The 27,980-nt window shown below is 53.4% G+C and overlaps 9 protein-coding genes across 9 annotated transcripts; 5 read left to right on the top strand and 4 right to left on the bottom strand.

Moving 5' to 3' along the window:
• Window positions 1–1,382: 1,382 nt before the first annotated feature.
• On the top strand, window positions 1,383–2,164 carry PG986_000102 (uncharacterized protein; the record flags this gene model as incomplete). The annotated part of the gene is made up of 3 exons (XM_066836324.1): window positions 1,383–1,605; window positions 1,667–1,926; window positions 2,003–2,164. The coding sequence occupies 3 exons, from the start codon at window positions 1,383–1,385 to the stop codon at window positions 2,162–2,164; spliced, it is 645 nt and encodes a 214-aa protein (XP_066705217.1).
• Window positions 2,165–2,781: 617 nt separating this feature from the next.
• On the top strand, window positions 2,782–4,865 carry PG986_000103 (uncharacterized protein; the record flags this gene model as incomplete). The annotated part of the gene is made up of 7 exons (XM_066836325.1): window positions 2,782–3,177; window positions 3,241–3,545; window positions 3,640–3,998; window positions 4,067–4,138; window positions 4,209–4,528; window positions 4,549–4,633; window positions 4,717–4,865. The coding sequence occupies 7 exons, from the start codon at window positions 2,782–2,784 to the stop codon at window positions 4,863–4,865; spliced, it is 1,686 nt and encodes a 561-aa protein (XP_066705218.1).
• Window positions 4,866–4,976: 111 nt separating this feature from the next.
• PG986_000104 (1-3-beta-glucanosyltransferase GAS1) lies at window positions 4,977–6,657 on the bottom strand (the record flags this gene model as incomplete). The annotated part of the gene is made up of 5 exons (XM_066836326.1): window positions 4,977–5,483; window positions 5,675–6,034; window positions 6,110–6,183; window positions 6,280–6,469; window positions 6,595–6,657. The coding sequence occupies 5 exons, from the start codon at window positions 6,655–6,657 to the stop codon at window positions 4,977–4,979; spliced, it is 1,194 nt and encodes a 397-aa protein (XP_066705219.1).
• Window positions 6,658–7,321: 664 nt separating this feature from the next.
• On the bottom strand, window positions 7,322–8,507 carry PG986_000105 (uncharacterized protein; the record flags this gene model as incomplete). Its single annotated transcript, XM_066836327.1, has 2 exons — window positions 7,322–7,905; window positions 8,027–8,507. 2 exons carry the CDS (start codon window positions 8,505–8,507, stop codon window positions 7,322–7,324), a joined length of 1,065 nt encoding a protein of 354 aa, XP_066705220.1.
• Window positions 8,508–9,505: 998 nt separating this feature from the next.
• On the bottom strand, window positions 9,506–11,061 carry PG986_000106 (cytochrome P450; the record flags this gene model as incomplete). The annotated part of the gene is made up of 2 exons (XM_066836328.1): window positions 9,506–9,927; window positions 9,978–11,061. 2 exons carry the CDS (start codon window positions 11,059–11,061, stop codon window positions 9,506–9,508), a joined length of 1,506 nt encoding a protein of 501 aa, XP_066705221.1.
• A 453-nt stretch (window positions 11,062–11,514) lies between these two features.
• PG986_000107 (GTP-binding protein lepa) lies at window positions 11,515–11,851 on the top strand (the record flags this gene model as incomplete). Its single annotated transcript, XM_066836329.1, has 2 exons — window positions 11,515–11,521; window positions 11,634–11,851. The coding sequence occupies 2 exons, from the start codon at window positions 11,515–11,517 to the stop codon at window positions 11,849–11,851; spliced, it is 225 nt and encodes a 74-aa protein (XP_066705222.1).
• Window positions 11,852–12,891: 1,040 nt separating this feature from the next.
• On the bottom strand, window positions 12,892–13,200 carry PG986_000108 (uncharacterized protein; the record flags this gene model as incomplete). The annotated part of the gene is made up of 1 exon (XM_066836330.1): window positions 12,892–13,200. One exon carries the CDS (start codon window positions 13,198–13,200, stop codon window positions 12,892–12,894), a length of 309 nt encoding a protein of 102 aa, XP_066705223.1.
• A 4,163-nt stretch (window positions 13,201–17,363) lies between these two features.
• On the top strand, window positions 17,364–21,868 carry PG986_000109 (ATPase; the record flags this gene model as incomplete). The annotated part of the gene is made up of 2 exons (XM_066836331.1): window positions 17,364–20,166; window positions 20,223–21,868. The coding sequence occupies 2 exons, from the start codon at window positions 17,364–17,366 to the stop codon at window positions 21,866–21,868; spliced, it is 4,449 nt and encodes a 1,482-aa protein (XP_066705224.1).
• A 1,701-nt stretch (window positions 21,869–23,569) lies between these two features.
• PG986_000110 (P-loop containing nucleoside triphosphate hydrolase protein) lies at window positions 23,570–27,236 on the top strand (the record flags this gene model as incomplete). The annotated part of the gene is made up of 2 exons (XM_066836332.1): window positions 23,570–25,372; window positions 25,434–27,236. 2 exons carry the CDS (start codon window positions 23,570–23,572, stop codon window positions 27,234–27,236), a joined length of 3,606 nt encoding a protein of 1,201 aa, XP_066705225.1.
• Between the last annotated feature and the right edge of the window lie 744 nt (window positions 27,237–27,980).

Consider the following 27,980-nt stretch of genomic DNA (forward strand, 5'->3'; position numbering starts at 1 on the left):
GTAGATTACACTCTACCTATATCTCAAGTGTACACAGACGTCATCAGGAATCACCTCATCTACTGGAAGAACTTGGATTTCATGCTGTTCGAAAGCTCCGAGGATTGTGAAAATTATCCCACCTGGCTACCTGCACCAGACCGAAACCCCGATTTCGAAGTTTGGTTAAGCGATATGCCCCTCGAGCTCGACTGGCTAGGTATACCTGCATCGGTTTCTGACGATGGTCTACGCTTGGAGGTGCAAGCATATCAATTGGATAGAGTTGTTCATATCCCGAGCATCTCACCTTTGACTGGAGCTCCTGCGCGCGTTCTGCAAGCAGTCAGTGAATGTTATCTTCAGGTACACCCGGAGGGTACTGAAGGGGAAGTATGGTCTGCCGAATGTCTAATCGTTATACTCAAGTGGGAAAACCCAGTCGGAAGAGGCTCGAGGCCTGCTGAGGATACAGATAGAGCACTTTCGAGGTTTCTTGAGGTTACTAGGAGTTACCAGGATGCAGAGGTACATTGGAATGGGGTTCTAGCAGCACTGGAGAACACCCCGGAAGCCGATGAAAATTGGTTTGCAACAATACGACGGATAGGACGTCATTTTTTTTACCATACTCCCGTGGCAACTCACTATGGGCGACTAGGGCTAGTCGGTTGCACGAACCCGTCCGTTACGCCACGTGAAACCGATCAGGTTTGGCTCGTGGCCGGGTGCTCACAGCCTGTAGTCTTGCGTGAGCAAGCCTCAAGCCCCGGGAAATTCAGTGTGATCGGAATGGTCAAGTTCGCGGAGTTCATGGACCAGGACAACACTCTGGTAACGGGCTGGTTCCAGGACCGGATCGCGAAAGGGGAGGCGCTGGAGGACTTTACGCAGAGAATTATTCTGGTTTGAGAACGGAGGTGAATAGGAGTGGAAGAGGATGGTGGGATTTGTTTGAGGTCATCCGTATTATCTAGGCTTGCCGCAAGGGGGAAGGGATTGACGAGACATGTGTAACTGAAACTACCAAGAACGCATTGCATGAAAACGAGGGACGAAGAGTAACTAATTATCCTTGGGGATAATATCACCAGGGTACTTCTCTGGTCTAGGCTGTTGCTGACCAACAACATCGAGTGCCCATCGCTATTTGAGCAGGGGCTGTTTTCTCGCTGTGGCCCTTTTCGTCTTGGGTGACTGTCAGCCATTACCCAAAAAGACGCGAGAAAAGGGGGTAAAAACAAACAATCATCCGCTTCGAAGGAAAATCAGATGGTTTTTTTCCTATCCTTGTTTAGGTGCAAGCCTCCATTATCGTTGTTGTATTGTCTAACATCCCTGGAGACACAGAGAAGTACATCGCTCCCAGGCACAATACTATCGAGGGCCTCACACGGCACCAGATGAGCATTACTTGGGCCTCGATCCACACTTCGACGTATGCCTTGACCCAGATCCTGTTCGACCTGGCAGCGAATCCCGAGTACCAAGACATACTCCGGGAGGAAATCGAAGAGGTCTTCTCCGACGGGTCTACGGAAGAGGTCCTGGGGTCGGACCTACCCAAGCTCGCCAAGATGGACAGCTTCATGAAGGAGGCCATGAGACTCAACCCCAACACCATAGGTAAGTATACAAGCCCCGCACTCAGTCTGCGTCTCGAACAAAGTTGACTTGTAGCCTGCAGTTGCGCCTCTTCGCATGGTGATGGCGGATCCACTCACCCTATCCTCGGGCCAGACGCTGCGGCCGGGGGACTCGTTCGGTTTTGACAGTAGCTCCATCAACTACTCCAAGGAGCTCTACAGCTCCCCCGGCCCCGAGACCTTCGACGGCCTACGCTTCTACCGGATGCGCCAAAAGGCAGGCTACGAGCAGAAGCACCAGTTCGGGGCCACCGGCGTCCAGGAGACCTTCGACTTTGGGCATGGTATCCATGCTTGTCCGGTAAGCTTACAGCCCCGTGTTGCCCCTTCTGAGTAGAACTAGAGATGTTGTACTGACTGGTTGATGTGAACATTAGGGCCGCCACTTTGCTACGACCGAGATCAAGATCCTCTTGATCCACATGCTCACCAGCTATGACATCAAGCTCAAAGACGGGCACAAGAGGCCGACCAACGGCTTGGATGAGATCTGGTGGATCCCCGACCCGACGGCTGAGGTACTCATCAAGAGCAGGTAGACGGCGCGGTTCCACTATAGCTATTCCGGGAAAAGGGGGCGACACCCGAAAACACTCCTTAGATGTGTGTTTCGAATGGCTCCTTCTTAGACACTGAGATAAGATGGGTTACGTTGGTGGCCAAACAGCTAGAAGCAGAACACATTGTGAATTGACTTTGGTTCACTCAACATTGGATAAACATTGGTCTGAGATGCTGAATGGTGCTACAGATCGCGACAACGGGATACGTGACTCGTAGTCGAACAACTATTGACGTAGCAATTAAATAATAAAGGAGGGCTTCATTTTGCTATCTCCAAAACAAGATATTCTCGATACTTCGTACAGCTGAAAGAAAAACGTCAGGGGTCTGATGATGTGACCCCACCAAAGCCGGTTAAATTGGGCTGCCCATCTCATCGGATCAACGATGCATCTCAGATTCCGATCTGGCTATGTGGATCAACAGATGGGGCCGGTCGGCATATGCCGCCGGGATTTCCGATTACCCGGCTCAACATGACCCTCCCACTATGCCGAAGAGGGGGATTTGCGTTCGTGAAGAAGACGAACAGATCCGAGGATCTTCTTGTTTTGGTGCCTGGGACAACTCATTCTACGAGTAGAAAGGGACCATGAGACTTCAAACAGCATCGCTCGCCGTGCTAGGCGCAGTACTCACCTCCTTCGGATGCGATGCCCAGTCCGTCTCGGTCACCATCGCGAACGGGACGTTGGTCGGGGTAGAGGATGGTGCGAGCGGCGTCCAGCGCTTCCTGGGGATACCATACGCGCAACCTCCGGTCGGGGATCTCAGACTCCGTCGGTCGAAGCCGCTTGCAGAGTCCTTTGGCACATTGCAGGCTAACGCCTTCGGGCCATCTTCCTACGGGTCGGGGACACAGCCCAATGCGAGTGAGGACTGCCTCACTCTAAACATTTGGAGACCGGATGGAAAGAAGGCGCACAGGGATGTGTCTTTGCCGGTACTGGTGTGGCTGTATGGGGGCGGCTTGACCGCCGGCTACACTGTTGGTAAAACCTCTGATCGTCACCCCTCACAGAGCCGAAGACGGACTGACCGGAATCGTTAGTCAAACCCTCTGTTTGAAGGGACCAATATGGTGCGCATTTCGACCGAGATCCAAAAGCCGGTCATTCTCGTTTCAACTGTAGGTCTTCCCTCTTTCGGCGATCAGCCGGCTTACACGGGTTCGCCTGACCAACTGTCGCAGAACTACCGACTCGGCCCCCTCGGCTTCCTGAACGGCAAGCAGATGGCCGAGCTCGGCCTTCTCAATATCGGGATGCTCGACGAGAGACTCGCCCTGCACTGGATCCAGGAGAACATCGCGGCGTTCGGCGGTGACCCCAGCAAGGTGACCCTGTTCGGAGAATCGTGAGTGCATCCCATCCTCCTGAAATCCTACTCGCGCGTGCAAGTTGGAAGTATACGTGCCCGGGCCTGGTGAGCTGACACGGCAATCTCCCAGCGCGGGCGCGGTCTCCATCTACTCCCACATGATGGCCTGCGGCGGCCGCGACGACGGCCTCTTCCGCGGCGCCATCATGCAGAGCGGCGGCGCCTTCCCCCTGGAGCTCCCCAACGCGACCTCCTTCCAGCAGGCCTTCGACTCCCTGCTCACCAACCACACCTGCGCCTCCACCCTGAGCGCCAAGGACGCCACGGCCGCGCAGCAGCTCGACTGCATCCGCGCCCTGCCCATCGACGCGTTCCGGGCCAGCGTCGGCGCCAAGACGGGCCAGTCCATCGACGGCGACTTCACGCGCACGTCGATCCAGTTCGCGCTGCCGGCGGGGGAGTATCTGAAAGTGGCGACGATCGTTGGCGGTACGAATTTCCACATGCGTGGCCCCCACCTTCATTGGCGAAGACATACTGACTGAAGTGGACGCTAGCAAACACTGACGTGGGCACCAACTCGGCCCCGAAAGGCATCAATACCACCGAGCAACTTTTTGATCCCCTGGGTAAGTATCTCACATGTATTCCCTCAAAGTTCATCTGTGAACAAACACTGAACACTGGACCAAAACGCAGCCCAAGGCTATTTCCGCCCCCACCCCCTCCCCAACGCCACCGTCTCCGCCCTCCTGTCCCTCTACCCCCCGGACCCCCGCCAAGGCTGCCCCTACAACACCGGCACCACCAAGCTCACCCCCGGCGCCCTCGACAAGCAAGCCTGCTCCATCTTCGGCGACCTCGTCATGGTCGCGCCGGCGCGGCAGTTTGCCAGCACGCTCGCCGCCGACGGCGTGGTCCCCGTCTACCGGTACAGATTCAATCAACTCCCACCGGGCGGGTCGCCGGCGCGCGGCATTTCCACGGGCGTGGAACAGGCGTACGTCTTCTCGAACCTCGTGGGATCGTCTTCTCCCAGCGCTGCGTCGCCTTCGGCGTGGGATACGAGATGACGAGCGCTTGGGTCAGTTTTGCGCATGGTCTCGATCCGAACCCTGGGGGCAGTAGGTTCCCTGCTCTGTTCGCTCCAAAATTGTGCAAGTCTCATCTCGGACATGCGGAATTACTGACGGAAACTCCCATGCAGACTCCGCGTTGCCGCACTGGCCCGAGTACGGAAAGGAGGCCAACAGCATCGTCTTCAGCGGCTACGGCTCTTGGATCGAGAAGGACACGTACCGCGGCGAGGGAATCCAGTACAACATTGAAAACGTGTTGCCAGATGGCGCGCTGTAATTCAAGAGTTTGTGCTATGTTTATGTACCATTTATCCAATGAGGGGTGTTGCGCACCTAAGCCCAACAACACCCTAGCAAATAATAAAGTTGTATCCAAACACGACTTGAGTTACAGCAGTTCACCATCATTCGAAATAACACTCCTCTCCACCTCCTCCGCCACATCAATCCATTGCCTATCCTCAATCTGCGTCCTCACCTCCTCCCAATCCAGCGGACACTCCGGCAACGCCGCCGAAGCCCTCCAATCGTAGCTCTGCGGCGGCAGCGCCGGCCGGTGCGATTCCACAAGCTCACCATTGTCCCCCCATTCAGCCAACGTGGCCAAACCCTCACCCTCACCCTCACCCTCACTCTGGGAGCACTCCGCGAGCCGCGCCTTGAGGTTTTCGTACGCTCGCAGCCGCTCGAGCGTCCCGCCGGCGCGCACGACGACGAGGCCGTACCGGTTGGGGCCCTCGAAGAACTCGTACGCGCACGCGCCCGAGAAGATGCGCGTCATCGCGGGCGAGTAGATGGCCGTCGTCTCGAGGAACTGGCGGGGCGACGTCTCGCCGCTCGTGGTACCGTACTCGGAGAAGAAGAGAGGCACATGGGCGTTTTCGAACGATTGGACCTGGTCCATACCGTAAGAGAAGGGTACAATTGACCAAGAAAGGAGGCGACTTACCAGTCGGTTCCATCCGGACACCTGCATGCTTGACCTACCGACCCAAGACCATTCATTCCACTACCATCCGCCCATTCCCAATCAGCAACTCGCCCCCATCAAACACAAACGCAAAGGCGCGGCGAGGAGAACCTTACCGAAAAGAAGTCCACGGCCTCCTCCGGGTCCCCACCCGTAAAGTACCGAAACTCATCATAAAAGATACTGCTCACCCCATTCGAGCTCACTCCGACGGGCAAGACGCGCTGCCAGCTCTCCGGGTTCGCTTTGGCGTGGAGGGCCATGTACCGCTTGACGTCGCGGACGAGCGCGCGGATCACGTCCGCCCCCGCCGTGTGGCCCGCGTGCAGCAGCACCTCATTGGCGGCGACGACGCCCAGCGTGTTGGGATAGGCCGCCATCCGGTCCACGGTTGCGAAGTAGTGCTGTACCAGGTCCGGCGTGTAGGAGCCCAGGGGGGCGGCGCGGTTGACGCTTTTCTGGGGAGTGGACAGGCCCTTGAATGATGACAGGTTACTTTAAATGCGTTCTAAGCTGGGGAGGCCAGGGGTACAGGCTGGGGGGGGACTGACTGCTATCACGTAGATGCCGGCCTTGGCGAGCATATCCATGGCCACATCGTGGCTCTTGGTATTGTCAATGGAATCTGCAATTCTCTCAATCAATCGTAAGCCCCGTTTCCCAGCGAAAGATGCGCGCCCGAGTCGTAGCAGGGATCCAGGAGGGACTATCAATCACGTACAGACGAGCAAGGTATTGACCCCAAGCTCCTGCAACAAGGGGATGCTGCAGCTCAGCACTTCGAGCTGGTCATCGGCGATGGGGTCCGACAGCGGGGCCGCCTTATCATCGTTTTGTCGTTCCTCCCGGCCCTTCGCCGTTTTCAGGGCTCGGACATAGTTGTTCTGGTAGACGACCCCTTTGATGATGAACTACAGTTAGGGGGGCGCGGCAAATGGCACGCCGTCAGTTTAAGTAGCTCTATTGGTGGTAACGCCGTTCAATGTACGTATGACATCCATGGCGTGGCGGTTGCGCGCAAGTGGGTAGTACTCACCCGTTCCTCGTTGCGCCAAAGGTAGCGGCCTCGCACGGAAATCGGCGTGATCTGGTCGTGCATCTTCGGAAGGTGAGGAATGAGCTAATTATTGTTCAAGATCAGCAAGAAGGTGCTTGTGCTTTGCTTGTGTTTGACGCCTGGAGAAAGAGGACTGGATGTTGCCGTTGAGCTTCGTTGCCTAAACGAGACCATGGAAGCTCATGCTTGCACTATCGGGGCTTTGGAGGTGGCGTGCCGACGTCATAATTGGGGGACGTTGCTAGGGCCCAATTAATGCAACATACATGAAGTACTTGCTCAATGCTGGCTGCTCAATTGACGTCCATTGCTACTGCATCGCTACGTACGTAGGTACTCACAATTACCAGTAATAAGAACTGCACGCCGCTTGCTGACAGGTATTGGGTTGGTCAGATCAGCAAATCCTCTTGGCTGCAGTGCGATGGGAAGGATCCGTTTGTGGTGGTGCTGATCGCCCACCAACCAACCTACTGGACCATGGAATACTCAACCTATGCTACCTCGCCTACTCGCAGTCGCACGAATAAACTACATACTCAACCCCAGTGGCTATACCAGCAACGGAGAAATTTGGGAGGAATTGGATTTGGTTACTGGATTTCCTAGCTTTTAGTACTGGGCCGGTGCATCGAATAAACTATAGGTAGTCATTCTGGTTGTTCTACGTTGATCTAGTGACTCAGGGTAACGGGTCCAAGTAACATCAATAATCATCAATGCCTCCCCAGCCGGCAAGTCTCCCCGCAGAGGGAGGCATCTGGTGGTAACTCAGCATGTCGGCTTTGGTGAGAGTAATCAGACGTCTGTGCAGAGCAGTCTCACGTATGGCAGGGGCCCAGTCCTCGAAAAATTTCTCCTCGCTCACGCTCACGTACTCTCGGTCTCTGCCGTTCGCCACCATGCGAGAGAATGGCCATCTGACAACGACCTGCCCAAAGTAGTTCGTGGCGCTCCTGGCGTGTGGCAAGGAGGAGACCCAGCGACCCGTGGTGCCGACAAGGAACTTGTCGAGGCCTCGCATCCGCCCCCGATTGATGTGCGTGTCGTTGTAGACATTGAGTTGGTTATTGCATTCTTCGGGGAGCACCTCCACGTTCACCCTGCCCTTGTAGAGTAACTCACGCATAAGGGTCGTGATCTTCTGACGGACTAAAGTTTTGTTGAAGTCAGTCATTTCAAACCGGATACTGGCGCGCTTAAGATGGCTTTCATCGGCGCAGAAGCGCCGGCACCATTCCATCAAGGTCGAAGGGTGCGGGTTGACACCGTTTTGGTGCTTCTTCTTTCCTTGGCCGTTGTTCACCTGTTCGCCGTAGACGACCAGGGCCAGTTTTGCCTAGGACCTGCTGTCCTGGTCGCGCGAGTAAAGGTAGGGTGTCAAATCGATTGATATGCGGAAGTCAGTGACTCTGTCGTATGCATTTCTCGGACATGTGGGTGTCATGCCACCATATGCGGTTTGCGGTACCCATTGCGTACCCGCCCTTGTATGCGAGCCCGTAATCTCCAGGCGCTGGCGGGGGAGGAGTGGTGGCCCAATGTCGGATGTGCTGTTTCAGCGTGTCTGGAGACTCGAGACGCTTGTCGGCGTAACAAAGAACACCTTTCTTTTTTCGGTACGGACGACACCATGACACACTCGGGTCAGAAGTATCAGCAGAAAAAGCAGGGCCAGCAGCGCCTGGGACAGAAGCAGGAAGAAAGGGCGCGTCGAGGCTTTCGGAAGGCGAAGATTCGCCGCCGTTCTCGCTAACTTCATTGCTGTAGAGAAACGTCACGATATCGGGGGAGTCTGGGCGGAGTCTGGGGTCATTGTCAATGTCAATGTCGTCTTGCGGGCGGGAGGCTGGCTGGCCAGGGCCTGGGTCTCGGTGGGGTTCTTCGGCCATCCTCGATTCGGCTGATTGAAGGAAACTTAGGGACATAACAATGTGCTAACCTTGTGAAATGGATGGTGAAATGAACGGTCAGAGGCAAAAGATATCATCCCGTGCAAGCCGTCCAAGGATCCCGCCAATGGATGAAAGTTGGGGTGTTTGGGTGAAGATGATCGGAGTGTGGAGGTGGGGGGTGTTGACGTTCCATCCCATCTCACCATCTCATCTCAGCCTTATCATTCGGGCTGATGCAGGCAGCGACCATGCAACTACGGCTGCCACTGCCACTGCCACTGCCACTGCAACTGGACCTTCCTTACAGAGGGCTAGCCCAGCTGGCTCCTGCGACCGAGGGCCGAGCATGTAGGTAAACCATCCATAACTGCCGTCAAGCTTGAAATTTAGGTGTGCCACAATGTCGCAGGGACCCCGACACCTCGCTGGGCTTTCTGGGCTACCGGTCAACCGTAACGCCATCAGCGTCATTGGACTGAACATGCCCGCTCATAATCGACTCCATCCCAAACTCAGTTGAGCGGCTTTGAGCGCCGGCAGCGCAATTGCTATGCTTCATAGCTGGACGCACGTACTGCATCTCTGTCTGGGTTGCGTAGGCATGGTCAGGAATACTTTAGAGAAGTTATAGGCCGAGACAGTTTGGATTCCGCGAATCTGCTGTGGAGTTGGCTGGCATTGGCCACTGTGGCCTCAGCGCTACAGTAGCTTAGGGGGCGCTGAGTCGAAATCGGCTCCCTTGACTCAGCCCCCCAGTAACGGTCAGTGTAACCTTGGAGGGTCGAAATGCCCGGTTCCTCTTATTATTTTAGCACTGTGAATATTGAATCTGTACTGTTCCGGTTTTCATAGACTCTCATTATTGCGACGCTTGTCTTGCGGTCTTTTCTCTAGGAGTTCTTCTACCTCTAAACATTCTGGGAAGCAGGCTGACGAAAAATTGACCGACTATTCCTTCTACTATATCCCGACCGTATACAGGCATTCGCTGCTCGTTATATGATCACCCCTGCTCCATCTTTTCTCCTCCTTATCTCTAACTGAACCATCGGGTTAACCATTGAGTAGAAACCGTTCAGCGTGGGTTTTGAATCGCTGTCCTTTGACAATCGGATGTCGTACTTCAAAAGTACGTGAGCCAGTGCGAGCTTCAATTCGTTATTTGCAAAGAAGCGTCCGGGACAGATATGTCGGCCTCCACCAAATACATTAAAATCTGGGCCCGATTGAACGAACTGGCTTGATGTATCGCCTGCTTCACGCTTACGCAAGAACCGGTATCCGTCAAACTCATCTGGGTTGGGATAGACGATAGGGTTCCACAAGTCGGTGGCGTCGACCATGATTTGCGAACCACGGGGTATCACTTTTCCATCAGGAAGGACTGTGTCTCGGAGGGCCACACGCTCAAGGGCCACTGAATCAGGAAGTCAGCAGCAGGAAGTGATAAAAAATGCAAGCACGTACCTAAGCTAGCACTCAGTCTTTGAGATTCTTTCATAACACTGTCCAGTAAAACCATGTTGTTTGCAGCAGCGACCGATATTCCCTGTGCCGAAATTTGTTGTGAAAGCTCGCTCCGTAGCGGTTCGATAAGTTGCGGATGACGAGCAACCTCAATCAAAACTTGCCGGAACAACTCAGTCGTGGTGAAAAGTGCCGCCATGGCCAAAGATAATTGGAGATCCCCTGGCTCGATGTTCCCGTCCGAAGCGGCCTGAGTCCACGCAAGGGCATCGTTGTACTCCGGTACCTTCTTGCCATCTAATTTCGCGCTCTTCGTCTCTTCTTGCCTTTTGTGAAGGACTTCCTTTATCAGGACGCGTGCTCGAGCCACGTATTTGCGACAGGCGATGGCGTTCGGCAGAAACCAATGCACAGTTGATCTCGACCAAGCCGGGAACCCGTGCAGGTCGTTGACGGCCGTGAAGTAGGACACCACATAGCCCTGGACGAGATCCAACCATTCGGGGTCATCGGCCTTCTCAGAACCGACAAAAACCGAGGACGCCGCACGGGCGATGATGCCCATGGTGTCCTTGTGCCAGTCAATGGTGTGCCACTCTGTGTCGTCACCCCAGAGAATTTGTAAACCCCGCGCCAGGCTGGCATTCATCGTCTCCATCGTGCTCTCGTTTGGGCCCAGTTTGGTTGTGATGATGCGTTTAGGCAAATCGTCAGAACCGTGCAGCACAGTTTGCGCTTCGAACCCCGGAATTCCGGCAAAGAATTCATCTTTGACGAGTTGCTTATGATCAAGATCTCTGTTAGACTTGACCCAAGCAGCCAAAGAGGCCGGTAGGATAACCTTCTGCCCATGCGGAAGGGCGACGGTAATGGGGCCTTGGTATTTGGCAAGACCTTCTGTGATCAATCTGCGTGCGTTCTTACGGAGCTCGCGGTTCGCTCTTCGGCCAAATAAGTCGCCTGGGTATTGATTGACGATTGGAAAGGTTGGAAAGGTTATCTGTGTAAGGCGAAATAGGTATGCACTAACCAAAACGGCTAGAGCTGTCCAAACACAGACACTTAAAGGGAAATCAATAAGCATGGTGATTCAGCGACTGTAAGTTTCCTAAAATGAAGGATGTAATGCTTCTACGAAACTCCTATCGTTATAGACATTTGAAGTATTTTATATTATCCGTCACTTGAAATTTTAGCTTTCTTTCCTCTTTGCGGAGCCAATGCCGATGTTCTCTAATTGGGCAATATAAATAGCCCAAAAGTAGCTCATTCTGAATCATTATGATGTAGATATAGGGCACCACATTTAATCAAAGCTAAATGTTAATGGCAGAATCTAGGCTCAGGCCTCCGGATTGCCGACGCGACCTCACAGTCTCATCAGACGCACGGAGCTGGCTATCTCGCCAAACAAGTGAGCATTCTAGCGTAATCCCTCCAGCATCCGGTCCAGCTACATTGGCGCCCGAATCCCGCACTCCCGAGACGAGAAATATCGATATCAAAGCTCAGCCCGCTATCGTCATATGGCAGAACAATGGACAGTACGATCCAACCGCCGCGTTCACCAGCCTCTCGACCAAAGCCCATCTTACCCTCGAGGTTCCTGTGTTCTCTCGTCATGTCGCCGACACTTCCATGCCCGTGTGCACTGAGCCTCGTCGTCGTCGCCGGCGGTCAAGCGGGCCTTTACTGAACTCGAGCGTCGCATAGCTGTCATCCCTATCGAGCAGCTCCGCGACTTCTGCATCGTCGCCTACACCGACCAAAGCAAGAGCACCCTGTCTAGCCGCCTGCTCGAGATCACCGACACCACCTCCTCAGCCGCCAAGCAACATATCCTCGACACCCTCAAGCCCAGACCTGCTATATAATATATAATTACACCTCGTCAGTACCCTTGGGCATGTCGATTTCTGTGCCGAGGTCACCCGGTCTACGGTCAGCTGTGGCGGGACTGTCACTCCCAATTGTTCCCCGAGGCAAAAGGGTGCGAGGTAGTTGCCTTCACAGTAAAGGGCAAGGTAAGCAGGCGCGCACCAGAACACTACAAGGACTACAGGCGCAGGTTGCAGCGGGGCACCCTGGCGAAGAAGATGGGGATGCTGGGCGATCTTCGAACGGGTCACAGTAGTATCTAGTTTGGGTGAAGAAGTGGCAGGTGTTGATGCGCAAGGTATCACAAGCGGCAGCTCTGGCTATGCTTTATCTCGAAGCAAACTTCCAGCTCCAGTCCACTCGCATACGCTTTAACGCCACTATCAGCCCTTCTGCTTCCGTGGCCATGACTCCCTTACGAAGAAATAGTGCGCGATGCGCAGTCCCCTTCCTATTCACGTGAGACTGAAATGGATGCCATTATTCCCGTATGTAACGAGACGCATTGACATGGATCTCTCTGGGTTTCTACACTGACTCGAAATTATTCTGGTTCTCTATTGAGGTTGTTCCCTTTTCTCATGGCCTTGCGATGGACCTAGATGCAAGATGTGAGCTGGATTCATTCTGCATTTCATGCGGCAAGCTGATGTCCTCATGCGCCCGGGACTGAGGATATGGGGAGACTACCGTGTGATTTCCTATCGCGGCGTCTGCGCCTTCAAAGTCATTGGCGACACCAGCCAGCCTGTTACCAGCCAGCCCGCTACCAGCTAGGGCGTCGTACCTGGAAGGGCTATAATCCACAGCGGATCGCATCAGCGATTCTCTCGGCAATTCTTGGCCAACTTGATTGCCGGGCTGACGGGTGGTCGGCGCTCCCTGTTGTACGGCAAAGATTCTATCACCGTCGTTGTTTGCTGATGACAGGCAACCCGTGAAGCCTGTCATCGGTTGCGGGCTTGAATGGCAGAAGATGATCCATGGTAACCACCCGTGTCTGTCCAAATAAGCTAGCCTTCCAAGGCGTGCATCTCTAGGGCTGTGAGGAGGGTGACGGAGGAGCGGCGCAGACCGTGTGAGTCTCGCTTGCCTTACCCCGTGATGGTGGTTTAGTGCTGTGAGCATCCTCCTGCTTCACTTGCTTTCCGCTGCTGACCCTGGCTTGATCGGCTTTAGGATCGTCCCCCGCCTGCTCCAGGGCAACCTCGAAGGAACCGCCTGGCCCTCCTCCTCTTCCGCTCACGCCTCCTTTGCCGGTCCCGTCGACCACGATGCCTTCCTTCTTCGTGAAGATATTTGGACGGAAGACCGGATTAAGTGTTCTGCCTTCGTAAAGCTCCATGCCTACCTGCTACCCGAAAACGACCGCCTTACCCATAAGGAAGTACACGTTTAGTACATCCTCCTCTTCCCTATCGATCATCAGTCCTGGATCTCCCAGCTCGCCTAGATGCGCTAGTCCTCCCACCGATTCCCTTAAGGCTCCCGGGCCTGTTGGCCCTAACGGCATCCCTAGCAGAAATCCTTTCTTTTTATTAACATACGCTGCTAAGGCCCTGCCGATTTCCTTTATTTTATTAATAACGTGGTTTACTACTACGCGACGCATATCACTTAGCGACGCACCTTTTCCACTTCTCGACCTTTTTATATAAATTAATTTAACCACAACGCTTAAAATTAATTAAAACTATTCGCTATCCGATTTCTCGCTTAATTTTATATTTTTTTTATATGTTTACGTATTATAACCTATTTCGCTATAAATACTATAACGTTTTCTACTAGTCGCTCTTCGTTTCGACGAAACCTTATTTTTATTTTTATCGGACATTAAACGCTTCCCTTTTATTTTTTCGTTTTATAATTATTAAAATTCTTTAATAATAAAAGCTCTTTTAAACTAAATTCGCGATTTTTTAGCTCTTCGGCGTTTAAAAAGTGCTAAATTAACCTCTTTTAATATATATATTTTATCGCGTATAAAGGTTATTTTATAAGCTATTTTAATTATACTTTTCACTATTTAATTTACTATATTTAAAACCGGCGTCGGAGAGCTTCTTTAATAAATAGATACCCTTTTTTAATATAAGTAAAGTGTTTAATTATTTATGAAGGGTTAAACGGCGTTTAAAGGTTATAAATACTAGCCGTCCCTAAACGGGATAAGTTAAATATAAGCGTCCGGAGACGTATATTTAACTTATTAATTAACTCGTTAAAATTATAAGGTACTAAATTAAATACGTTAAATTTAGATTTAATATTAATTTCCGTAAAAATAATAAAATACGCGGCTTTAAAAATAATAAAGAACTCGAGTTTAATAATATAATTTATAAAAGCTTTAATAAATAACTCGATTCTTTTCGAATAAATACACTTTAAAAGCGAATAAAGTACTATATTAAAAAATTAAAATAAGTATAATAAATAAGGAAGTATATTAATAATAATAATATCGTTATTTTAATAATATACCTCGAATTCGGTTAAAATATAGCTTTCGTAGCCGTCGAAAATTAAGAGGCGGTAACGACTTTTCGTTTACGATCTAGTATATTTATCGAAGTGCTTAATTTAATTTAAGCTTGTTTCGTTATTAGTTTAGCTATTAAAAATCGGTTTAATTACCTAGTCGCTCGGTAAATCGGTTTCGCGGGACTAATTCGCGAAGTAATATTAACTTTAAACGATTAAAAACGGCGGAATATACTAGCCCTACGAATTAATATATTTAATCGCCGTTACTTATTCCCGATTATTAAACTAAACGGACTTTACTTTTTTTACGCCGCTCGGCGCGTATTATAATAAATATTAACCCGATTATACTTATTATAAAGCCGGTCTTATTAAAATTTTAAATATTTTCGTCGACGATCTTATATTTCGCCTTTATATTTATAACCAGCGTAAACTAAGTAAAAATAACTTTAAAATCTTCGTAAAAAGCTTTTTAATAATCGTACCGACGATTTATTTTTATCTTTAAATCTAGGTTACGGTCGATAAAACGCTTAACCTAATACTTACCGACGCGGTAAAAAAATTAACTATATTTTCTATATTAGCGAAATCGGGAAATATCCCTTAAATATTTAAATTAATTATATATTTACGAAATACCTCCTTTTTAATTAGATTTATTTTACGTCGTTTCGATTAAATTTCGCGTTTTAAAGTTCGGCCGTAAATTCGATATCGTAAAATTAATTCAGGTATATTATAAGCTTTTACTATTACTCTTTAATTTATTTAATTCGATCCGTTCCGTATCGCTTAAATTATTAAAACTATCCGATCTTTTTAGAATTAATTAAGCATTATAATTATAAAAGTATTACGCGTTAAAGTTTACTTATATTAAAATTAAATTAAAGTGTATCGCTAAGTAATATATATCGTATAGTAGTAAACCACGTTACTTTATAATATTAAATTTAAAGACCTATTATTTTAACAGATTTCATTACCTGCCATATCAGCTTAAGATGTAGCGGACTAACTGAGGCGGAGAATGCAGGAGCAGAGGAGTAAAAAGGTTTATCTTCAAGTTAACAAAAAGCAGTGCTGCTTGACTCCTACTGGACGTGGCCCCCCGTTCCTGCTCCATCCCGCTCCATGATTGTTCATCAAGTACCCAAAATTAAAAAGTAGTGCCTGATTTCTAACATGGATTGGAAGGATCCAGCTGCTTCAGGTGCTCGGGCACATCAACAATGGCTGGATTGGCGGACTGACGGGCTGACGGGCTGACGGGTTCTTGATTGCTCCGACGACCGCTTCTTTCAATCTCGTTGCTTTGTAAGAGCGGGTTCTGCAGCGGGCACTTATCTCTTTTTCGCCGCTTGTCCTGTCATGACAGTGGGGCCAGCTCGGGCTGACTTGACTCCAGCGTATTTTTCTATTTCCCATCAGGTTAGTCCCCAGAGCTGAAAAGAAAGCCTAGCAAGCCTAGAAGCCTTGCGCTGACACGCCGCACCCTGAGTTCTGACCTGAGCACTGGAATCCTTCTGCATCTGCCATCCCGCTTCCTCGCAGTGCGCAGTCCACGTGCAGTGCAATTCTGACTGATCGGCCGTACCAAATTTTTGGCCATGATGTCACAGTTTCCTCCAGTTTCCCTTTTCTCTACTTATGCACATGCGTATCTCTTTTCTCAATCTGTCAAGCCGCCTTATATCATGTTCATAACTCGGACGGGAGTGAAAAGCAATATTCCGACGCCAGTGAAATGAACTTATATGTCTCCGACCTTAATGTGGGTGTGGGTGTGGGTGTTGTTCACGGTCGCCGTCGTGCAAGCCAAACCGAGTCTACGGACTTAAGGTGCAGATGGCGGTCGAGAAGTTCGGCTCCGTATGCTATGCGTATCCAGGAGGATTATGGCTGTTCCCCATTGCACGGTGAGTCGCACGGCAAGCTGATTCATACCGTTTACGTGTTTCAAACTGCGCCAATTGTCGTTCATGGATCACCTAAGTGGGAGGGGACAGGAAAGAAAAATATAGGAGCGGCCGCGCAGCCGGACAGTTTCTAGAACCCGACAACCGGCTGGACCAAGCCTTTAGTGCTGACTGGTTACGCCTGTCCCGTCCCGATCACAATGAATCATTAGCTCTCGGCCACATTTTGCGCAAGCCTGCCAGGCTGCTAGCGTTGCTGATCTGCCTGGACGCAGCTTGGCAGCAAGCAGGCAGTGCTACACGCAGACTACAGGCACCCAAGTCTCCGGGCCAGTCCCGGACCTGAGCCTAGCCGCCTTCGCAGGTGGGACCGCTAGAGGCTTTAGGAGCACGATAGAGCCGCTTTCTAATCCCATAGAGCAGATTGCAGGTTGGGCCCGGCCTTGGACGCTGTCCAGTGGCAGTCCTAAGGCCGGCACTATGACTGCCAATTATGGGCACTTGGCAGCGTGCCGGGCGCTGTTTATGTACAGTGGGAGTAAGCCAAGACGGTTGCGGGCTCCTCGGTCTTCCGTCAGATAAGCTCTGTGGAACACACCAGCGGAGAGTTGTTGTGTAAACGAGTCCGACCCGACAGACAGACATCCACATGGCATTGGCATGGTCAATCGCCCGTCATGTCCAGGATGGATTCCAGCAATAAAAGTCTATCTGCTCCCACCCTGGGGAAAAATCAGATCCTAGTCTGGAAAAGAAGACCCTTTTGGCTTTCTCCCTTGCCGTATATACATTTACCTAATAATCCGATACCCAGTCACTGACACCTAGACAAGGGCTCCTTTTTGCCAGACATACTTCACCTTGTCTGATGCCCCTTTGTCATTGTCATAGACATAGAGTTCAGCCAGGATTCATTCAATCACCTGCCAAGCTCATTTTGGACGCCCGCCCCCTGCCCAGAAGCAAATAATACCATCAATATCCACCGAAGCCCCATCGACTTCCGAGAGCCATCCCAATCAACCCATAGCAGTCGCCACCAACGGACGACACTTTTCGAGGCCACAGGCATTGCGCCTAGCCGTTCGTCACGATGCCCGAAACCGGAAGTCAACACGAGCTGCGGCCGATACAGCCGGCCACCGGACAAGAGACCTTCTACGCCAGCACCACAGACTTTGACGCCGACAGCGACCATGTCTCCGCAGACGGCTCTACGCCTCAGCTCTCCCACCTGGTCGACGAGAATGAGAGGAGGGAGCTGGGCCGCGTGGCCAGCCGCATGTCGCGCGCCTCAACACCCGGCAACCTCAACCACCTGCACGGGTTCCACACCATGGCCGACAGCGACCCGGCCCTGAACCCGGAGAAGAGCGAGTTCGACGTCGGCAAGTGGCTCAAGATCGTTGCCCGCAAGTTCGAGGTCGCCGGGTTCGGTCCCAAGCACACGGGGGTCCGCTTCAAGAACCTCGACGTCTTGGGCTCGGGCGAGGCCGTCCAGGTCCAGGGAACTGTCTCCGACATCCTGCTGGGCCCCTTCCGATCGGCCAAGAAGCTCGCTTCGGGCCGCGGCGGCTCGTCGCAGAAGAAGATCCTGCGCAACTTCAACGGCCTGCTCGAGAACCACGAGCTCCTCATCGTACTCGGTCGGCCCGGGTCCGGCTGCAGTACCCTGCTCAAGACCCTCTGCGGCGAGCTGCACGGCCTGAAGCTGGGCCAGAAGAGCCACATCGACTACTCCGGAGTCTCCCAGGCTCAGATGCTCAAGGAGTTCAAGGGCGAGCTCCAATACAACCAAGAGGTCGACAAGCACTTCCCGCATCTTACAGTCGGACAGACCCTTCGGTTTGCCGCCGCGTCGCGGGCGCCAGCCAATATCTCCGAGATTACCGGCTTGTCGCGCGAAGCCTCCATCAACTTCATCGCACAAGTGGTCATGGCCATGTGCGGCCTGAGTCACACCGTCAACACAAGGGTCGGAAACGACTTCATCAGGGGTGTCTCGGGTGGAGAGAGGAAGCGTGTCAGTATCGCCGAGATGATGGTCGCATCGTCATCGCTTGGCGCCTGGGACAACAGTACCCGAGGCTTGGACTCGGCCACCGCCTTGAAGTTTGTCCAGGCTCTGCGGTTGAGCTCCGACCTGATGGGCGCGGCCAACGCCGTCGCCATCTACCAGGCCAGTCAGTCCATCTACGAGCTCTTCGACAAGGCCACCGTCCTGTACGAGGGCCACCAGATCTACTTCGGCCCCGCCAACAAAGCCAAGGACTTCTTCGAGAGGCAGGGGTGGTGGTGCGACCCGCGACAGACGACGGGCGACTTCCTCACCTCCGTGACCAACCCCTCCGAGCGCAAGCCCCGCGAGGGCATGGAGAACAGGGTGCCCCGCACGCCGGCCGAGTTCGAGAAGTACTGGCTCGAGTCCGACGAGTACAAGCAGCTGGAGATGGACATTGCTCGCCACGAGCTCCGCAGCAGGCATGGCCCGGACGGCAACATCACCGTGCGACTCCTCCGAGAGGAGAAGCACCAGAGCCAGGCCAAATACGTCCGCAAGTCTTCGCCTTACCTGGTCAACGTGATGACTCAGATCCGATTGACGACCATCCGCGCCTACCAGCGCATGTGGAACGATATGACGGCCACCGCCTCGGGTCCCATCATGAATATGGTCATTGCCCTCATCATCGGTTCCATCTACTACGGCTCTCCCAACAACAGCGACAATCTCAGCGCCAAGGGCGCCGTCATCTTCACTGGTATCCTGCTTAGCGCCCTCAGTTCCATCAACGAGATCAACACACTGTACTCGCAGCGACCCATCGTCGAGAAGCATGCCTCCTACACCTTCTACCACCCCTTCGCCGAGGCCATTTCTGGTATCTTCGCCGATATACCCCTGAAGCTCGTCACCATCACCCTCTTCGACATCGTCTTGTACTTCTTCTCCGGACTGCGGTACGAGGCCGGCCCCTTCTTCATCTTCCTCCTGTTCACCTTTGTCTCGTCCCTAGCCATGAGCACCGTGTTCCGAACCATGGCCGCCGTCACCAAAACCGTGTCGCAAGCCATGAGTTTGGCTGGTGTGCTCGTGTTAGCCCTGGTCATCTACACCGGTTACGTTATCGCTGTGCCGCAGATGCACCCCTGGTTCTCCTGGATTCGCTACATCAACCCCATCTTCTACGGTTTCGAGGCTCTGATCGCCAACGAGTTCCACAACCGCGAGGTCCCCTGCGCCACGACCATCCCCGCGGGCCCCGGCTACAGCCCGCCCGTCGGTGACTCTTTTATCTGCTCCGTGGTCGGCGCCAAACCGGGCGAGAACTTTGTCAGTGGTGATGCCTACATTGCGACCAACTACAACTACTACTACTCCCACCTCTGGCGCAACTTTGGCATCATGATTGCCTTCTGGCTCGCCTTCCTGGTCATGTACGCCGTCGCCACCGAGATCAACTCGGCGACCGACAGCTCCGCCGAGACCCTCGTCTTCCAGCGCGGCCACGTCCCCTCGTACCTCCTGAAGGGGGAGGACGAGGAGTCTGGGGACGCCAAGCTGGCGGCCAAGCACGAGGTCTCGAACCAGCAACCCCAAGACGGATCCGAAGTCAAGGAACTGGAGCCTCAGCGCGACATCTTTACCTGGAAGGACGTCACTTACACCGTCAAGGTCAAGAACGAGGACCGCCAGCTGCTGGATAACGTCAACGGATGGGTCAAGCCTGGTACTCTGACTGCGCTCATGGGTGTCTCCGGAGCCGGTAAGACGACTCTGCTTGATGTCCTGGCCAAGCGAACGACCATGGGTGTTATCTCTGGTGACATGCTTGTGAACGGAAAGCCCCTCGATGCCAGTTTCCAGCGAAAGACTGGATACGTCCAGCAACAAGGTAAGCAATACATCATCCAATGCCAAGTAGGAAATACATAACTGACTTCGCCACAGATCTTCACCTGGAAACCGCTACTGTCCGCGAAAGTCTGCGCTTCAGCGCCACGCTGCGCCAGCCCCAGAGCGTGAGCCAAGAGGAGAAGTTCGCCTATGTTGAAAGCGTCATTGACATGTTGAACATGCGCGACTTCGCCAACGCCGTCGTTGGTGTCCCTGGTGACGGTCTGAACGTCGAGCAGCGCAAGCTGCTTACCATCGGTGTCGAGCTGGCTGCTAAGCCTAAGCTCCTGCTTTTCTTGGACGAGCCCACATCCGGTCTTGACTCTCAAAGTGCCTGGGCCATTTGCGCCTTCCTCCGTAAGCTCGCCGATGCCGGTCAGGCCGTCCTATGCACCATCCATCAGCCCAGTGCTGTCCTGTTCCAAGAATTCGATCGCCTGCTGTTCCTCGCCAAGGGCGGTAAGACCGTCTACTTCGGCGACATCGGTACCAACTCGCGCACCCTATTGGATTACTTCGAGGGCAACGGGGCCCGTACCTGCGAAGACACCGAGAACCCGGCCGAGTACATGCTCGACGTAGTCAACAACATGGGCACCGATTGGCACGCGACCTGGAAGCAGAGCCCCGAAGCCGCCCAAGTCATCCGCCACCTCGACGAGATCCACGCCGAGACGTCGCAGTGGCAGACGTCCGACGCCGACAACGCCGACACGCACTTGTACAGCGAGTTCGCCGCCCCTCTTTCTCTGCAAGTCCGGACCGTCACGGCTCGCGTGTTCCAGCAGTACTGGCGCACGCCCTCGCACATCTTCGCCAAGTGCGCCCTGTCGGTGGCAGCGGGCCTGTTCATCGGCTTCTCCTTCTGGAGCCCGCCCAACACGCTGGCCGGAATGTCGGTGGTGCTGTTCGGCGTGTTCATGATCACGACCATCTTCCAGACGCTGGTGGGGCAGATCCAGCCCTTCTTCGTGACGCAGCGGTCCCTGTACGAGGTGCGCGAGAAGCCGAGCAAGGCGTACTCGTGGAAGGCCTTCATCGCGGCCAACATCCTGGTCGAGATCCCCTACCAGATCTTCGCCGGCATCCTGCTGTTCGCGTGCGTGTACTACCCCGTCGCGGGCATCCAAGGCTCCGACCGCCAGGTTTTGGTGCTGCTGTACATCATCCAGTTCTTCATCTACGCCGCCACGGTCGCGCAGATGACGGTGGCGGCGATGCCGGACACGCAGTCGGCCGGTGCCATCGTGACTCTGCTGGTTATGATGTCGCTCATGTTCTGCGGTGTCTTGCAGTCGCCCGCCAACCTTGAGGCCACCGGCTTCTGGATCTTCATGTACCGTCTGTCGCCCTTCACGTACTGGGTCGGCGGCATCGTGGCCACGGAGCTGCACGGGCGCGCCGTCGAGTGCGCGCCGAACGAAATGTCCGTCTTCAGCCCGCCGTCGGGCCAGACGTGCTTCGAGTATATGGAGAAGTACTTGTCGGTTGCGCCGGGCAAGCTGCAGAACCCGGACGCGACCGCGGACTGCAACTACTGCTCGCTGACGGTCGCGGACCAGTTCATGGCGGGCGTGGGCATCAAGTGGGACGACCGCTGGCGCAACTTTGGGATCGTGTGGGCGTATGTGATTTTCAACATCTTCATGACGGTGCTGGTGTACTACGTGTTCCGCGTGGAGAAGAAGAAGAGGAAGTAGAGAGAGCACTGAGTCAGTCAGGAAGGCCATACTTTCGTTTTACCACTAATTTTCTTTTCTTGATGGCGGGTTTTATACATACTCATACAATACTTGATATCCCTTGTAAAGCAGCGATTGTAAAGTAACGACGTTACGGCTTACTACACCGGTTGGGTTGGTTTGGATTGGGTTCGGGGTTCGGTCACATTATTTAGATTTTGGCTTAGGTAGAAAGCGGGCGGCTAGGATAGAGAAGCTGCTACCGAGAGACCTCGGAAAAGAGGGAGACAGAGCAAGCGTTTTATTATGAGATGAGATTTAGAACATTTTTAATTCATTCGTTTATTACTTCCAAAATGGATCAACCATGTCCTCTCCATCACAGTGGCTTGGGCAGCCTAGGAGATACCTTTTGCAGTATCCTCGCTGTCCGGATAGCAGCTCCGGGGCGAGCTGCATTATGCTTCGCGGGGTAGGTTGGTGGGGGGGGATGCGGGGGGGGCCCTCGCTGAAAGACAGGCGGAGGTCTGGGCCTTAGCTACCCCCACGGGCCCTGTTAGACATCTTTGGGGCCCTCGGCAGCGATGAGTGCACCTACTTGTGGATTTCAAGAGTGCCTCCTTCTTTCTTTTCCTTCGGCTTGATATATGAAATGGCCAAGCAAGAAAAACGTTGCCTATGCCACTTTCTATAGCACCCAGTGCCATCACTTCGATGGAGGGCAGACAGAGTGAGCACCAAATCGGGACAGCCTCGGCTAATCCTCCCAGCACCCAGCCATGCGGGTAAAGTCCTTTCCCAATCGATTGCTCAATCCCCAAACGACTACGACCACTTCAATATCTTGTCCCTATCCGCCTGTCCGCGGCTCATCTTTTCAAATGCATGGCATTTATCCCTCTCTTAGCTGGCGATCCAATTGATTGTTTGTGATGTACCGATGTCTTCGGCCGTCGCTAGCGGCGAATGCCAGCCATCGTGTTCGTGGTGACCTGCGCACATCATGGCTGGCCATCAAGAACCTCGACGGCATACGCCGCCTGCGTTACCCAGACTGCTACCGGCCGCGGCGGTCCTTCTCTGCCACACGCTCGTGGTGCGCGAGTCCAAGGGAAAATGCCCAGTACATCTTTGACCGTCGAGCGCGCCCAGACTCCAGTGCCACCACGTCTAATGATTCCTCTGCCCCGGGACCTGGGGGCTCTGCTGAAGATATTGGGGCTCTACTGCAAAGGCGCAGCAAACTTTACCCCCGCCTTTATCCTCTGTTGCCCCCAAACTATGGAGCGAAGACTTCGCGACAGTGGTCAGAGGCCTTCAAGATATCAGCGTGGCCCTGAATCTGCCCATGACTGTCAACCGCGATTATTTCACCGGAACCATTGCCCTTCGCGACAACAAGAGACACTGTACGCTTCAAGTTCAGATCGGCCGTGCAATAAACCACAGTGCCAAAGCCTTGGGTGAAGGAAGAGACCAAGTCACCAGCAATGCCATGGTACGACTGATGGCTGATTTCCACGACTCTGGCGTCTTGATCCAGCTCCACAAAGAGTTGGAGGATGCCTATGCTGCTCCAGATGGCTCTGGAAGGGCGCAACCGAAGCAGAAGCTCGTTCGGGCCCAATCCGACCTACACAACCTCTGCGCCCGTCGTGGAGTCACCCCCGATTCAAGTTTTCTCTTCGCAGAGCCCAGCACCCCTTTCGAGCGAGGAAGATGCCCATTTTCCAGGTTGCCATTGCCGTGCCGGAGCTTTACCTGCATGTCTCCAGTGCATGCTCGGGTGCGGCGTCGGCAGCACGTGCGGCATGTCTTGCTCTGGAGGAAAGTCTTCAGCAATTGAGGAACTTTCACTTGACATTTCCTGATCCGGGCCGATCCACGGCACTGGCGGTCGAGACGGCCCATCAATTCCTCGACTTCTACATCCAGACTAGCTGTCGCCTTGTTAGCCTCAAGCTGAGCCACAAGAAGAACTTTTCACGTATGCCTGGCTTTGTTCACACCGCTGTCCAAATTGGCGACCGTGTGTGCGACACAGCCGCTGCCACGATATCAGAGGATGTGGCGGCCAAGTTCGCGATGCTGGCGATGGTCATTCAGCTCGTCAACGAGGACCCTAATTTAGTCCCCGAATTCCAACAAGCTCTTCAGAGAAATGGTGGGAAGATGCCCAGGCCCATGTCTCCAGTTCCTCTCCATCTCCCATCCAGTGTGCTTGGTTTGATGGAAACCGTCACCAACCCGTTTCTAGACCAGGATATAAGACCTCAGGGCCGCGTAGCTATGCTGGCCCCGACAGAGACTGACGGTCGACCATTCAGTCTTCGTCGTTTACCGGAAGGGCCACGGAAGAGAGCCTTGAACAAAGATATGCAACAGCGTCTTGGAACGCTCAAGACCGCCTCTACGCTTGAAGGCATGCGTCAACATCTAGATTCGTTGCCCATGAGCCAATATCGCGGCCAGGTATTGGCAATGATCCAGGATCTACCAGCCGACTTCTCCATCGTCGTGGGTGCAACAGGGTCGGGAAAGACCACGCAGGTGCCCCAAATCCTTCTGGACGATGCCGTTGAACGTGGAGCTGGAGCCGATTGCAATATCATATGCACACAACCTCGCCGGATCGCGGCCACCTCGGTCGCCGTACGTGTCGCTGCTGAGAGGGGTCAACCGCTTGGCGAAAATGTGGGCTATCAAGTTCGCTTTGATTCAAGGCCGCCCCGGCCCCACGGCAGTATCACGTTCTGCACCACTGGTGTTCTGCTGGCGCAATTGAAAGCGGACGCCGATGGGGTTATGAACTACGCCTCGCATATCTTGATTGACGAAGTTCATGAGCGTGATCTCCTGACCGACTTTCTCGTGGCCATGGTCAAGAATGCCGTCAAGTCTCGCCGGGCGCGTGGTCTTCCGGTACCCAAAGTCGTCCTTATGAGTGCTACCCTGGACACTGAGCTGTTCGCCAACTACTTGGGTTCGCCGAACAGCCCAGGAAGTGCAATGATGCCGGCACCCTCCATCTCCGTCCCTGGGCGTACCTTTCCGGTGCAGACTCGGTTCCTAGACGAAATCATGTCAGATCTGAACGAAAGCCACCCGTCCGAGCTGCAAGATTTGCTCCGGTCGGACCCCAAATTGACGGAATATCTCGTCGAAGAGCTTCACACGTACGTCTGTATGGCGGACGTTACTGAGGAAACTGACCCAGAAAATGAATCCTCATCAGACCAGACCGATAAGACTGACACCAAATATGGCTCCCGTGGGGACATTTTGGCAGCAGGACGGCGGGATGAGTACGTCCCTATCCAAGCTGTTGCAGCCGTCATAGCGCGTATTTGTGAGACGACCCAAGCAGGCGCTATCCTTGCTTTCCTTCCGGGCCTGAGGGAAATCAACGAAACGCATAGGGCGCTCATCAATCAGGACATATTCAACCTGGGCTTCAGAAACCCGTTTAAGTACCGCATTCATCTTTTGCACTCGATGGTGCCTCGGGAGGAACAGGCGGCGGTTTTTTGACAACCCACCTCCTGGCTGTCGCAAAATCATCTTGGCGACTAACGTCGCCGAGACATCGGTGACAGTGCCCGACGTCCAGCATGTTATTGACGCGGGTAAGCTACGAGAGAAGCGGTATGACCAACTAACGGGCATAGGTGGCTTGACATGTGTCTGGGAGAGCAAGTCGAATTCGAAGCAACGTGAGGGTCGAGCCGGCCGCGTCCAAAACGGGTTTTACTATGCCCTGTTCTCACGCGCGCGCTACGCTGAAATGGCACCCGTGGGCTTGCCCGAGGTTTTGCGAGTCGATCTTCAGGAGACGTGTCTCGCCATCAAGAAGCTGCACTACCAGCAGAACCACCACCAGCCCATTGCCGAAGTCTTGGCCGAGTTCATCCAGCCACCCCCTACTGCTGCGGTCATGGCCTCAGTTCAACACCTGAAACGCCTAAAAGCTTTAACGGAGGATGAGCAGCTCACGCCATTGGGCCGCTTGTTGGCCGACATACCTGTTCACCCAACACTGGCCAAGATGATTGTCATGGGCATCATTTTCCGCTGCTTGGATCCCATGATTATCTTGGGGGCCGCTGCGTGCGACACACGCTTATTCTTCCTCCCGCGTGAAGCAAGAGAGGAGGCCAGAGCGGCCCACCGAGAATGGGGCGGGCACGCGAGCGACCATATATCGATGCTTTCTGCATATGACGAGTTACGATCCTGTCGGAGCGAATACGGCGAGGAGATGGCTAGGGATCGAGCCATTACGAGCTTCCTCCGGTGGGATCTGTTCCTTTCAATCCACAAAAACGCCGTGTCGATCCTCGATGTTCTGGTCAAGAGAGGGATCGTGTCCGCCGGCGACAACTCCACAGCTTCCCAAGCTCAGTACGGCCCTCCTTCGTTGAACACCAATTCAGCAAGTAAAGAGTTGATACGTGCCCTCCTCGTCGCCGGCCTGTATCCCAACCTGGCAGCCGGCGGTAGCGTCGGCAAACAATTCAAGTCCAAGGATGAAGGACGTATCATCATCCATCCCACGTCGCAGAATGCTATACTCTTTATCGGGAAGCCGCGCTCCTCCTCCTTTGCGGAATTGCGGCCGCGTGCGACCAGTCTCATCACCTTCAGCCAGCTCGAGACCATGGACTCGAATGTCGACGCTCTCTTTGCTCGCGACACGACTATCGTGCCGCCCCTGACGACTGTGCTCTTCGCCAATGACGGTGTCGAGTCTGATGACGAGTCCCTCGTCCAGACGGGCGGGTGGCTGCCGTTCACTGTCAAGAATGTCCTCGCGACGGAAGAAGAAGGAGAAGAAGACGCCGGCGGCCGCGTTCTTGACGACAGTAGGGACAGTGTCCGTCACAGCTTGCATGTCCTGCTTCGGTTCAAGTCGCTCCTGGATACCATGTTGAATCGGGCTTATAGCGATCTGTCGAAGCTGCAGATGCTGCATTATGAGGAGTTTGGAGAAGAGGAGGAGGAAGAGGAAGAGGGACAAGAGCCCTTATCGTCGCCGACGCCGTTGGGTGTGCCCCGTCTGACCAAGCCCCCTATTTCACCTTTGGATTTGGTGGACGATTCCTTGCTGACGATTATGACCAACGCCGTCCTGGTCGTCCTCGATGATATTGAGGATCAGCCCGCACCGCCGGAGGAGGAGGAGGATACCACCGCTACTTCTACTGCCGTCACCACCAACACCACCACCAACGCTACTACCCAAATCGTCACGGAGAGGAGGGCGCGGCGCGCGATGAGGCCGCAGATCGAGGTCAAGGCTCCGCAAGAAGATCCGGATCAGCCCGTGCCGCCGGTGGAGGAGCATAATTCCGCTGCCACCACACGCAAGACCAACGGCATTACTTAAATCGCCACGAGGACCGCACCGTAAGTCTTTGCCGTTGATCTACGACAAGCCTTCGCGAGAAGTGTGATAGTATATGTGTATATGCACCGGCATGCCGTCTCAGGAGGTATTAGCGGGGCCTTGTCGTTTTATGGATTTTGATGATGAGATTGACGAGATACGAGGAAGCGAAAAGGGGGTTTGATGGGTAGGCACTGGGCTCGACTGGTACGCTTGTTAGAGAAACGCGCATATACCCGTGTATTGTATTTGTCTATTTGTTAGGTTCTTTATTGGGTGTTGGGCGTGTCACATCTAGGTTGAACTGTATAAACAGAGAACAAAAATGAAAGTTGGCATGATGCCTGTATATTACCCACCCCATGTTAAGGGGTAAAGAATTTCGAGATACGAAGCAACTACTCTTCCGACAGCTAGGAAAAAGAGCTACCACCTCGTTCGTAATGTCATATGGCTGTCGTGCCACTATGATGTGCGATCCAATGGGTCAGAGTAGGCCGTAAGTTCAAGTTAATGTCCTGGAACGATACGCCGTGATGAATCCCCTCCAAAGTCAACTTAGTGTTAATAGAGGGGCGCCAAAAAGGGGGTGCTTTACGGGATCACTTGTCATTGATGACATGGGATTCTGAACGTACGCTAGACTACATCTCTTCCTTCGTCAAGAATTATTTAAAAAATGCTTGAAATACACAATGGATTTGTGCAAATTGATAAACTAAGACGGATAAAGGCAGCAGCTTG

This window comes from Apiospora aurea, assembly GCF_038362705.1.
Source record: "Apiospora aurea strain CBS 24483 chromosome Unknown utg000001l_segment0_segment0, whole genome shotgun sequence".
NCBI lineage: Eukaryota > Fungi > Ascomycota > Sordariomycetes > Amphisphaeriales > Apiosporaceae > Apiospora > Apiospora aurea.